The sequence below is a fragment of the Bombina bombina genome, chromosome 1, assembly GCF_027579735.1.
Source record: "Bombina bombina isolate aBomBom1 chromosome 1, aBomBom1.pri, whole genome shotgun sequence".
Classification (NCBI taxonomy): Eukaryota; Metazoa; Chordata; class Amphibia; order Anura; family Bombinatoridae; genus Bombina; species Bombina bombina.
In genome coordinates this window covers 560,273,404-560,287,214 of record NC_069499.1, presented here as the reverse complement: position 1 = coordinate 560,287,214, position 13,811 = coordinate 560,273,404, and the positions used below count along the sequence as shown (strand labels likewise).

The following is a 13,811-nucleotide window of genomic DNA, read 5'->3' as shown; positions in this document are numbered from 1 at the left end:
CCAACATTTTTCATTAATGATTCAGACAGAACATGCAATTTCAAAACAACTTTTCAATTTACTTCTATTATCAGATTTTCTTTATTCTCTTCGTAAACCTTTATTGAAAAGCAGGAAAGTAAGGTCAAGAGTGTGCAGCACGATATAACAGCAGTTTTGTAAGAATGTTATAAGAATAGCAGCACTTTTTCCTGCCATATAGTGCACGTTACTAAACCAGGTATCATTTCAACAAAGATAACTATTAGGACAAAGCAAATTTGATCATAGAAATTAAAGCGGAAACTTTTTTTAAATTGTATGTTCTGTCTGAATCATAAATGTATTTATTTTTTTTCTCTTTAACAATGTCACTAAAAGAATTGTTCATTTATGTTTAGTTACTTTTTAAGGTAAAGTAAAGCAGAGCATATTAGGAGTATTTTATTGATACAGGACAAACATACCTAACTCTTCATCTTCTGTGTGTGCAGGGAGAAGAGCGGCCTCTTCTTCTTCCTCCTGTAGTGCCTCATCTTTTATCTAAGGTAAACATTAATTAGAAGTATATATCTTACAATTGTACTAAGAGCAAGATTTATCATGAAGCGAATCCCCAAATTGGTTGCAGGCTCGTTCTTTTGAGCCTGCAACTGATATTTATGAAGCAGTGGTTTAAAACGCTGCTTCATAAACCCTCTCGCCAACTTGGATTTGGGGGATGAAAAACACCCCAGATTCATTCAACCTGGGGAATTAACAAGCCCTAATCTCACGCACAAAGATATGGGGGCCACATGGTAAATATGGTATGGTCAACATATGTGCCCCACAATCTGTGATGCAATGCGGGCAGGTTCACAACATCTGAATACTGTCTGTACGCAGAATGATACATTTTGCTCTATGTTTTGCCATTTTATTGCTATTGATGTCAATGAGCTGACCACTAAACATTAACTTTTCTGTTACAATGCCCCAAAATCTTCAAACATATTGAAGCTATCAAACTTGTAATAATTTTTTTTTGGTCTGTCTCTGTAAAAAAAAAAATACTATTATTTTACAGGATACTAAGTAAAATGGAAAAACTGCCCGTCTTATTTTTATTGTAGCCCTAGCTATATTTCTGGTATGACACACTTTGTATATCTGTAAATATCGGCATACATGAACTGGTAAAGATAGGCATACGTGAACTGGTAAAGATAGGCATACGTGAACTGGTAAAGATAGGCATACGTGAACTGTTAAAGGAATAGTATAGTCAAAATTAGAGAAAGAAAACCGCAGCACTTAGCGTTGAGCCACGTTACACGGAAGTGAAGCCCCTCAGGGAACGTAAGTGAACATGATCTATTTACCACCCGTAGTGCCGTAGCTGGGAACGATGGATAAGGTCGCAAGTAGTGACTAGACGATTAACAGTATGCAGGCACTGCTCAAAAGCCCATAAATAAAATCCAAAACATCTTTATTTATGACAGTTAAAAAGTTCACAAACAGACATGGCAGGACAGGTAGAACAAGCAGGCTGGCGCGTTTCGCGCCCCCTAGACTAATGTCTATGTCTCAACCCTATCTATTTATAGGCAGTGATCAATGGCTTTAAAGATTTCACCACCAAATAAACAGAACATGTGAAGGCTAAAAACATAGGACACCAATATAAACACAGAATTGACTTAGATATAATACACAGAAATGCCTGTAAACTAACAGATGTCAATAGGTTATAAATAGCCAAATATTAGAATATTAAAGTATTATGTCCCCTAAAGACTATGTTGAATTCAAAAAATAGTGGAAATTACTAAAAGAGAATATCCAAACAGACATTTTGCAAGTATTAAAACAAATATATATGATAACCCCAAAATAATTATTAACAAAGTACGTTCTATACACCTATATCAAACACATCAAACACCTCAAACATGATGACTATAATGACCATAATTAATACCTAAGTTTAAATGCGACAAAGAGAAGAGAATATACAAACAGACATATATATTGCCAATATTAAAACAAATGTGTATGATGACCACAAAATGATGATTATTAACAAAATATGTATATATACACATATAACAACAACATCAAACACATCAGACATGATAGTTATAATTTCCATACCTGAATTTAAATGCTACATCAGTTATCTATAAAGAAACTGATATCACATTCTTTATTCATTCCTGATGAATGTCGTGTGTGTAATTTTAAGATCCAATACAGGTTTTTTTGTCTAATATTTTATTTTTGTTGCCGTCTCTAATAGGGGTTGTAGCAACATCAATTATTTGTAATGACAGATTAGCTATATTTGTAAAGTGTAAGTAATTGAAATGATTAGCTACCGTGGAGTCTGAATTATAGTGTTTGACCCCCTAACATGTTCATTAAATCTTGTTCTAATATGGCGAGTGGTTTTACCAACATATTGGCAGAGGCAATATTGCAAGTGAGAAGATACACAGCATACTGTGTACCACAGTTAGCATAAACATTAATATTGTGCATAGTCCCATCAACAATGCAAGCAAATGTATTGCCTGCCCTGATGCTGGAACATGCATAACATAATTTCACACTACATTTAAATGTCCCTCTTTTTGATAACCAATCTCTAGACATATTGTTTGATTTGTTTTTAACTAAACTTGGAGACAACAAATATTGCAAATATTTATGTGGCGTGGTGGGAACAACTTTATATCTATACATCCGCAAATCCTTGGTGTTATGACATTGAGTTATTTGTACGTTATATAGATGACCTGCTCCTTATTGTTAAAAAACCGGTTGACGAGACCTCTTTTTCTGAATTTATGATGTATTGTAATGACAATGATATAGGTTTGAAATTTACTGGCGAATACAGTGGGGAGCAGGTTAACTATTTGGACCTTACCATTCAGATCTTTGAAAATGTCATTGTCACCAAGACATTTAGAAAGCCCACTGCAGGGAATACAATTCTTCATGCCACCTCACAGCATCCAAGGCATTTAGTAGAATCAATACCGAAATCCCAGTTTCTTAGATTAAGTCGTAATACTAAGTCTAAGAGTATCTATGAACAACAATCCATAGAACTTAGAGATAGATTGGTTAGAAGAGGCTATAATTTTCGTAAACTAGATAAGTGTAGAAATTTGATTAAGTCATATAGCCCACGTAGCAAACAAATTAGGCCAAGGGATGATTTTGATGATGCAATTGTTTTCATCACTGAGTTTAGCCAACAATATAACGATATTGTGAATATTCTAAGAAAACATTTGCCTATTCCGGCCAGTGATGATGTTCTAAAAACAAATGTTCATAAATGTAAGTTTGTCCCAAAAACATCTAGAACTCTAGCTCAAATGTTGTCTCCAAGTTTAGTTAAAAACAAACCAAACAATATGTCTAGAGATTGGTTATCAAAAAGAGGGACATTTAAATGTGGTGTGAGATCATGTTCCAGCATCAGGGCAGGCAATACATTTGCTTGCACTGTTTATGGGACTATGCACCATACTAATGTTTATGCTAACTGTGGTACACAGTATGCTCTGTATCTTCTCACTTGCAATTTTTGCCTCTGCCAATATGTTGGTAAAACCACTCGCCATATTAGAACAAGATTTAATGAACATGTTAGGGATGTCAAACACTATAATTCACTGTGAGGCAACAAACCAAGAGAGAAACATTAAAGCAGCAGTGAACATAGCTCAGCAGACTATATTTAAAGATAACTGCTGAGAGTACATCCTGTCCTTATGCTTTTATTTTAATGGATGTTCTTTTGCCAAAAAAACATCTTTTTCTACAGGACCCAGCACTCAGTTGTATACGATCATGCAAGTTGTATACTATTTTGCACTTTCTGACAGTTTTGATTTACATTTAAACAGCTTTAAAGGGACACTGAACCCATTTTTTTCTTTCATGACTCAGAGCATGCAATTTTAAGCAACTTTCTAATTTACTCCTATTACAAATTTTTCTCCATGCTCTTGGTATCTTTATTTGAAAAAGCAGGAAAGTAAGCTTACGAGCCAGCCCATCTTTGGTTCAGAACCTGGGTAGCGCTTGCCAATTGGTGCCTAAATGTAACCACCAATCAGCAAGCGATATCCAGGCTATCTCTCAATATTAAAAATGCAAGGCAAACATATTAAACATTAATAACATTTGTTAAAATGATTTTTAAATGACAGTCAGATATAACATCTTACCACAAGACGTTCCAAACCTTGATTTAAGACTTTCTTCTCTGCTTCCAGCTGCTCCAGGATGGTTCTCTGTAGTAATGGTGCATTGGCGCCTCTTACCACTGCCACCAGCCCTCCTCCCTATTAGGAACAGTTTAAATGCCATGATGTTGTGAATTAAGTATCAGAGTTACAATTAACAGGAGAAGTAGTAAAGTGGCTTGGGAAGGTTACACAAGTCACACAAGTTGGGCATGGAGGGATATATTAATCAAACTAGAATTACCCATAAGTCTTTCCATTGATATATATGACATATTGACCCTGTTACAACCCATCAGAATATCTATACAAAACTAATATGGCAAAATCTGGTTTAACACAAGAAAAATAAATGAGAACTTAAAAGAAAAAGTGTTGTCTTAGGTGATTTAAGGGGTTTCCAATAATTCCCACAGTGATTAATGAAAGCAAATAATAAACAGAAAGCTACTATAGATGTTATTAAACTTTAACCTTAGCCACAAGCTCTGCTGTGAACCCTAATGGCTACTCTTCTTGCTTCCCAAATTGCAAATAAATAACTGCTGCTTTCTCATCCTCCCAAACAGTAATTAACCTTATCTGACACTGTTCTGTCCTTCCAGACTGCAGTTAACCCTAAGCAAGACCCTATCCCAGTGCAATTACAATGACAATGTATCATACTTGCATGCCATGTTGTAACTTAGGTTACTTTCTCTGCTGTGGCCAATTATAAATAGGTTACTAAAGTGTACAGCCAATGGCTGTGTGGAATCTAACAGTGTTTTTCACTTCTATTTCTATCAGTGTAATGAAAGTATATTGTAGTTTTTTTATATCTACTATTTATCATTTTATATTACCATCTCAAAGTGTTTGATGTCCCTTTAAATTTTTTAATTTATTTTTTTAAACAAATAATTGTGTTGGATAAACAGCCAACTCTCTGTATGGGCTATGAATATATTTATATAAATAATCATATCACTTATCACTTATTTTCTAGAGTACAAAGACCTCTTCTCCAAGCCTTAATACTCAATTTCCCTTACTAGTTTGTCTTAGAAGCTGTTGCCTGTCATTGAATACTATGCTCTAGCTTATTGTCTACAATAACAACTAAATTCCACCTCTGCTTTTCCAGATCTTGTCCTGTTTAAGTAATAGGTAGTATGTTTGTTTTTAACTTACAAAATATAAACCCTTATATTTATTTATCAGTGTAAAAAGAAGTAGGAAACACTTTAATGAGTGTAATATAAAATGTTAAACTATGCATAGTAAAAATCATATGTTGCAATAAACATTTATCCTTTATTTTGCCCCCTTTCTTGTAATTGAACTCATAGAATTATGAGCTTTCCAATTCTGAGTGTTGAAAGTACACACTACAGACTTAGCAAGCCAAACACTACTGTCTCAAACTCAGCAGAGGTAATAAGAAAACATACTGAAAAACAATGCAAAGTGAAAGCTGCAAGCAGGGCCGGCTCAAGATATTGTGCTGCCTGGGTCCGAGAATGCATTGACGCCCCCTCTCCAGTAGTAACATTACTGATTAGCATTTCTTCCTATTAGGCCTGGACACTGACCTTACTAAGCCTGCCTGTTTATCTGCATGCAACCAGTGCTTATGCACAATAAGTGGTCAGGAAGGTAGGTAAGGGATGCACTTGTCCCACTTTGAATGTTGCCTCTGACCAGTACTGTGTCTTTGTGCATGATGAGGTTATGCTGCTGGGAGTCTGTGACTTCATCCATGGAGACAGAGGACAAGAGTGGTCTTGAACTGACAGTGACTGACTCAGTCACTCAAGTGCTTCCCCTTGTCAAGTGCTGCCCACTTGGTCCCACATGGTTGAACCGGCTCTGGCTGCATGCCTTGTTTACTCCAGTGATAAGTCTGCATTAGCTCTTCCAATCAGGGCAAGTGGTGGCATTGTTTGCCGACTGAAACTCAAAAGCAGTTGTATAATTGCAATGTATAATTGTATTGAGTGTTAACACTTTAATGGATGCTCATGAACCTACCTAGGTATGATCTTCAACAAATGACACAAAAAAACAAAACAAAGCAAATTTCATAACAGAAGTAAACTACAAAGTTGTTTATAATGATATTCTCTGTCTGAGTTATGAATGTTTACTTTTGACTTTACTGTCTCTTTAAAACTGAATATACATGCTATAGAAAAAAAAGGCCAAAAAGGCTACTTTTCAATCACAATATCAAATTTTTCAGATCCTTGATAAATGCATTTTTGAGTAACATTTTAACTACATTTCGAGCACTGTTTTGGCTTATTGGATTTGAAATACCTAGGCACTTGATAACTACTGAAAGGGCATATTGGACATCCCAAAGTCTTGTATTTTGTACATATGTCAAACACAGAGGCCAGAGGAGACATTGTAGTGGTTTATTAACATACATGGAGGCCCATTTATCAAGCTCCGTACGGAGCTTGAGGGCCCGTGTTTCTGGTGAGTCTTCAGACTCGCCAGAAACACAAATTATGGACCGCTGCTCCATTACCCTGTCCGCCTGCTCTGATGAGGCGGACAGAAATCGACACAATTCAACCCGATCGAGTACGATCGGGTTGATTGACACCTCCCTGCTGGCGGCCGATTGGCCGTGAATCTGCAGGAGGCGGCATTGCGCCAACGGCTCTTGTGAGCTGCTGGTGCAAAGCTGAATACAGAGAGCGTATTGCTCTCCGCATTCAGCGATGTCTGTCGGACCTGATCCGCACTGTCGGATCAGGTCCGACAGACACTTGATAATTCGGCCTCATAGTATCTATTTATTAAAGCTCCATTCATCCCTATTGAATAGGCTGTGTACAGGGAATAGGGCACACATTTACATATGTATAGGGATTTAAACATATAGGGCCAGATTACAAGTTGAGCATAGGAACCATTGCGCTCACGAGAGCGCGCTCCTAAAAGCTCCAATGGGAGCCTCATTCTCATGCCGTGACACACGTCATGAGAACTAGTATAATGAGAAGTTGTGCAGCGATGGGCACCAAATATAAATATACAGTATTATTATTATTATCGGTTATTTGTAGAGCGCCAACAGATTCCGCAGGGCTATAAACAAAGGCAGAGTACAACAAAACAATTATAGGGATCAAATGGGTAGAGGGCCCTGTCAAGAGTCGCACTGTTGCAGTCATCTCTTAAGAAGGTGATCTACAAACAGCTGGGCTTACATGCTAAGGGGGTTCAGGGGATAGCAATGGAGGAGAGGAACTAGTACAAAGAAAAGTTAGTGTAGGTTGTATGCATCCCTGAACAGTAGAGTCTTTAGGGAGAGCATGAAATAATTTTATACATATATATATTTTTGTGTTTGTATATACATATATTAACACATAAATATATATGTATATAAGCATTTACATATAAATTTACAGTGAACACACAGTTCTCATAGACCACCGTGTAAAGGTACTTTCCAGTGCCGTTTATCTTCTAACACCCCACACCCGTCAACTTTAACCCATTATAACTGCTTTTTGCAGTTTCTTTTTTTATTTAAAAAAAAAAAAAGCTACATTTCTTTTTAAAAAAAAAATAAAAATCTTTATTATGGGGTGAATTGTCGGTTATATTTTGAAAATGAACCAGAGGTCTGACCTCTGGTTAATTTTATGAGCGCTAATTGCTACCTCAAGCTCCCGGTAGCAATAATCAGCCACTTGTAATGGATGGGTTTTTATCGCACGTCCATAAACCGGTGAATTTGGCGGTTTACGAACGAGCAATAAATTATCGCTCCACTTGTAATCTAGCTCATAATGTGTTGAGTTTGTGATATCCTGTAAAGCTATGGGGATCTGTAGGTAAAGTCACTTCAGGACACCAACATCTACAAATGGTATGATTTTATATTTCATTTTTAATATTTGATTATAATTCACACTCTGAGAAAAAGGTAAGGGACCCAGGCGCCTACCCTAAGGAGGCTAAGGTTAAAGAACCAGGAGATGGCTTAAAATTAATTTAATAAAAGTGATTCCTCACAGAATACCACTTTACACGAAACACTTCAATAAGAAAAAAAAAAAAAAAATATATAAAACAATGATGTTGTAATAATACAATAAAATGATGTTGTAATAATACAATAAATATACTTCATGGATCCATGAGTGGGGGATAAAACCGTCAATGAGTGATAATAAAAACAAGGGGTACAGTTTCAGAAATGAATCAACAAATAAAGAACAATAAAATACAATAAAATCAATAATGGTAGTCCTGAATCTTCAATAATTGAACAAAGTGAAAAAATGGTGTAAAAAATGTGTCAAAGTCCACAACAATTCACAAAAAATTCACAAAAAAATCCAAAAATGACGATGGTTCAAACAGCTGGGTGCTAGTAAAATCCAGTGATGGGATAGTGAAAAAATGAATCCAAATCAAATTAGTTGAAATCCAATGTATGATAAAATATCAATATAGTGGAACAATGTACGTGGTAATAAATGGCAATCAAAAATAATGTTCAAAAATAGTGTGGTGATAAATAAACAGTCTGCAATCACAGTGCCATATTAAAAAGTGATCCAAAATGAAAATAAAAAATAAAAATATAAACGATCCACCTGTGGAAAAAAGAACAAAACAAATATAGTGTAGATTGTCCTTTAAAATTGGCAATAATAGAATAAGGCTTACCAGTGCTGGTCTACGCGTTTCGGCCCGTGCTAATCCTTTATCAAGACTCTCATTATATCTTCTAAGGGTTACAGCTAGGAGTCACCCGCCCCCAGGCACAGAGGTTTTTTCATTCGGCGCTTAGGTCAACCCCTCTTTCACCATTATAATTCACACTCTCACTGTCATGAATTCACACTAACAGTACTGGCATTGTTAAAATCGTGTTTTAAATGAGATCCCTTAGTTGTGACTTTCATACACCTAGATTACAAGTTTTGCGTTATGAGGCAAATAGCAGTGTTGTGGCCCATAACGCATAATTTTCCCTAACGCAGCCATTACAAGTCTTGTCAGTATAGGTGTACCGCAAGCCTTTTAGCCTGTAACGCAACGTCACTACCACACTCCTAAAAATGACGTTTTTTAATGGGATTCCCATAGCGCCAGTATTACGAGTTTTGCGGTGAGGCTAAAAAGCGAGCGTTACAGCCTAAAATGACAAGATCTATAACGCCATCTAAAGTCAGTAGTAATGAGTTTTATGCTGCAAAGCTGTAACATAAAACTCATAACTAAAGTGTTAAAAAGTACACTAACACCCATAAACTACTGTTAACCCCTAAACCGAGGCCCTGCCGCATCCCAAACACTATAATAAAAAATATTAACCCCTATTCCGCCGCTCCCTGACATTCTCACCACTATACTAAAGTTATTAACCCCTAAACCACCGCCCTCCAGCATCACAAACACTTTTTAAATATTATTAACCCCTAATCTGCCGTTCGCCCACATCGTCCCCACTATACTAAAGTTATTAAGCCCTACACCAACGCCACTATACTAAACCTATTAACCCCTAAACAGAAAGCCCCCACAACGAAAAATAATAAATTAAACTATTAACCCCTAAACCGAAAGCCCCCACATCGAAATAAACTAAATTAAACTATTTACCCCTAAACCTAACAACCCCCTAACTTTATATTAAAATTACAATTTCCATTAAATTAAGTCCTTAAATTAAATTAAAACTTTCAAATGTCAAATTAAAAAAACTAAGTTTAAACTAAAAAATAAACTAATATAATTATTAAAGTAAAATTAAACTAACTACCAATTAAATAAAACTAAACTACACCTTAAAAAAATCCTAACACTACTCTAAAAATTACAAAGTATCTAATTACGAAAAATAAAAAATACTAAGTTACAAAAAATAACAAACACTAAATTACAAAAAATAAAAAACAAAATTATCCAATATAAAAAAAGAATTACACCTAATCTGATAGCCCTATCAAAATAAAAAATTCCGTCCTAAAATAAAAAAAAAAACTTACCTACAATAAGCTACCAATGGCCCTTAAAATGGCCTTTTGTGGGGCATTGCCTCAAAGATATCAGCTCTTTTACCTGTAAAAAACCCCCACAAAGAACCCCCCAACAGTAAAACCCACCACCCAACCAACCCCTCAAAATAAAAAACCTAATTCTAAAAAAGCATAAGCTATCCATTGCCCTGAAATACAGAGTAATTGCTACATGTCATTAAGTACTATAATTCATGCTACCTAGTGCCATGTGACTGATGCAAAGTATTACTTACTGCAACAAACAGGAAGGTAGGCTCACACTTTCCTCTGTACTGTTCAAGGGAATCAATGCTATCTGCTTCAGCCTGGTTTAGAAAACACAAATCATGTTGGAGAGCTGGGGTTACTAAAGGGCATGATAAGGAATCAAACTGTATAAACATTAAAAGGTATTTGCGATTTTTAAATGACACAAGTATCAAGCATTGTATTGCAAGAGACTATGGCCTCTATTTATCATAGTCTGGTGGACCTGATCCGACAGTACGGATCAGGTCCGCCAGACCTAGCTGAATACGGCGAGCAATACTCTCGCCGTATTCAGCATTGCACCAGCAGCTCACAAGCAGACTCGCGGCCAATGGGCCGCCAGCAGGGGGGTGTCAATCAACCCGATCGTACTCGATCGGGTTGATTTCCGGCGGTGTCTGTACGCCTGCTCTGTCCGCCTGGTCTTTGTGACCGCTGCTTCATAACTGCTGTTTCTGGCGAGCCTGCAGGCTCACCAGAAACACGGGGCATCAAGCTCCATTCGGAGCTTGATAGATAGGCCCCTATATATATATATATATATATATATTACTTCAGATATATTCAATTGACCCTGCAAAACGTCCTGTCCTTATTTAGTGTTGGCAAAATAAAAAAAAAAAAACAGCAGTGCCTTTAAAGCCATGTATTTGTGTGTAATAAGGGATTTACTACTAGAAGGGCTCCCTGACATCCTGATTTCTATACAAAAGCATTTTAGTATTTTTATTATCTCTAGAAATCACTAGCTTATCTAGAACATCCTGCCTCATGTGTGAAGCTGCATTTGAACAGATAGCATTGTGTTGCAAAGTAAAATTAGCTGGTTGCATATCCAAATTCAAAAGATAAAAAAGCAAATTTCTCTACATTCTGCTAAGAGTTCACACTGTGAGGTTCTTACCACTGCAAAGTGCAAAAGGTCATCTCCTAGCTCATTTTTTATTTTTCGGAACAAGCTGATTGCCGTTTTGCAAGGACCGCACCAAGCCTGATAAACATCAACCACTGAGGAAAAAGGAGGTCACAGATAGCTATAACTTTAAAGACTGAATTGAGAGATCATAAATAAATATATTCTGGTACATATGATTTAGTTTTCTAGAGTTTCGGTTTTAGATCCTACAGGAGAACTACTAACATGTTTAGAGTTTATTTACAGGAAAACCTGGGAAAATAAATAATGAGACAACAGTGCAAATTGTGTAAAAGGCATAATTATGGGGATTCAATTTTGTCCCTTTAAAGAGCAGAATGAAGTTACAAATGTATGTTTGTATAAAAACATGTTTAATAAATTATAATTATAAATGATTACATGAGCAGTATAAATGCAATCCCCCCCCCCCTTTAATAAAAGAGCCAGGGTGACAATATATCACTCTCTTTCTTTTACTACACATGAGTGAATAGCAATGCACATTCATAACACATTCATATGTACAGGGTTATTATTGGCTAGCAGGTACCCCTTTTTTAGGGGACATGGAAATTAGTGAATGCAAAAGGTTACAATATACTAATTTGACAAAACAATTGTAAAATGCTTTTCAGATATGAAACTGCAGCTTGCTACAGCTTCCAATCTGTTTTTATTGCCCCTTTAAGAGCTTACAGTATTGTAGGGGTAAACGTTTAAAGTACTAAAAGGGTTAAAAGTAGCAGTGCTGAGGATAATGCAGAATGCAGTTATCATTTAGAAAGCAAAATGAATGCAAGAAATAACCAACAGGTTACAGAGTTATAGTGCTGGAAGATGGGCTTCAGTTTGTAAAGCTGCAGGTTTTACCTTTGCAGAGCTGAATGATTTATAGGTAGCGCTAAAAAGGTTACGTTTGTGAAAGGGTGATAGGTTGCAGTGTTAGAGGTAGGATAGATGGAAATGCTGTGCTCAGTGGGTTACTGTTTTAAAAGTTGACAACTGCGCAGATGTAAAGACTTACACTTGGCAATGAAGAAGGGATTTTAGTTGCAATTCTGAAGAGGCAATGCTCAAAGAATAGATATTGCTGTGCTGAATATAACTTTGAATAGCATCAACTGTATCTACTCATTCTTACCAATAAGTCCTTTTGTAGACAGGGCCTCTTCCCATTGTTCCTGGTTATTAATAATTATCTGAAACAAAAGAATAATATTGTATTGTGTACAGTAAACACAGTGCTAGATAACATTGCAGTTGTAGGCTAAAGAACTGATAGTAACAGAATTAATCTCTATTAAAGTATAGAAAGTATCTTGCTGTTACTAGAGGAGTGTTAATGATACCTTTCAAATGTACATCAGTGCATGTCAATTTTCCCACCCCCCGATCCCTAATTGATCCCTCTCAAACAGCTCTCTTTCCTCCCCCGCCCCCCAATTGTCACCCCCATCTTAAGTACTGGCAGAAAGTCTGCTAGTATGAAAATAAAAGGCTTTTTTTTTAATAAAATATTTATTTAAAATATATTTTCTGCAGTGTAGAATCCCCCATTACCCCCAACCTCCCTGATCTCCCCAAACAGCTCTCTAAACCTCTCCCCTCTACCTATTAGCCCCCATCTTAAGTACTGGCAGCTGTCTGCCAGTACCCAGTTTGCTGTCATTTTTATTTATTTGAGCAAAAAAAAACTTTTTTTCTCCTATAGTGTAGCTACCCCACCCTCATTACCATACTTCCCTCCCAGATCACTTTCCCACCATCTACCCCATTTTCCACTATACTATAGGAAACCCTCTCCCAGCTGGACCATGTCACTGACTACTAGGGTTGCCACCTCAGCCATGTTTTCCTGGACACTTATGAGTTACACATGCTGCAGGGTGTTTAGGGAGGAACATGCATTGTGTTTCTGGACAGCACTATTCATATTCCTCCCTGCACACCCTGCAGCATGTGTAACTTATAAGTGTTCTGTATTTTAAGGGACGGGTGGCAACCCTACTGACTACTGTGGTCACTTTATAAAGTACTGGGGCGGGTAGGGTCAGGCCAGCCATCTCACCGGCAGATTACAGACTGTGTCACTATACTATATACTATATACAGTACTGGTGGGTTAAACAGTGTCAGTATATACAGTAATAGGGGGTCAGACCATCTCACAGACTGTGGGCTCAGGGTACCTCCTTTTGTAGACATGTAATCTGATTCACATATCAAATTCACCTTTTGGTGAGGGGTTAGGGGGATGGGGGGGCTTCTTAGATTCTTGCACCTGGGCCCTGTGGTTTCTAGTTACGCCTCTGGACAATTCGCAAGTAGACTTACAGAAGTCGAGAATAGGGTGTCAGAGGTTGAAGACACACTTCT

The 13,811-nt window shown here is 36.8% G+C and overlaps 1 protein-coding gene across 1 annotated transcript in view; it reads right to left on the bottom strand.

The window, feature by feature from the left end:
- Positions 1–13,811, bottom strand: part of NME9 (NME/NM23 family member 9) — a 120,664-nt gene that overhangs the window by 88,166 nt on the left and 18,687 nt on the right. The window contains exons 2-6 of the mRNA XM_053698748.1: positions 12,577–12,634; positions 11,421–11,524; positions 10,501–10,572; positions 4,212–4,328; positions 447–522 (exon numbers count right to left, since the gene is read on the bottom strand). Coding sequence (XP_053554723.1) covers positions 447–522; positions 4,212–4,328; positions 10,501–10,572; positions 11,421–11,524; positions 12,577–12,634 — 427 coding nt within the window. The remainder of the gene's footprint in view (positions 1–446; positions 523–4,211; positions 4,329–10,500; positions 10,573–11,420; positions 11,525–12,576; positions 12,635–13,811) is intronic.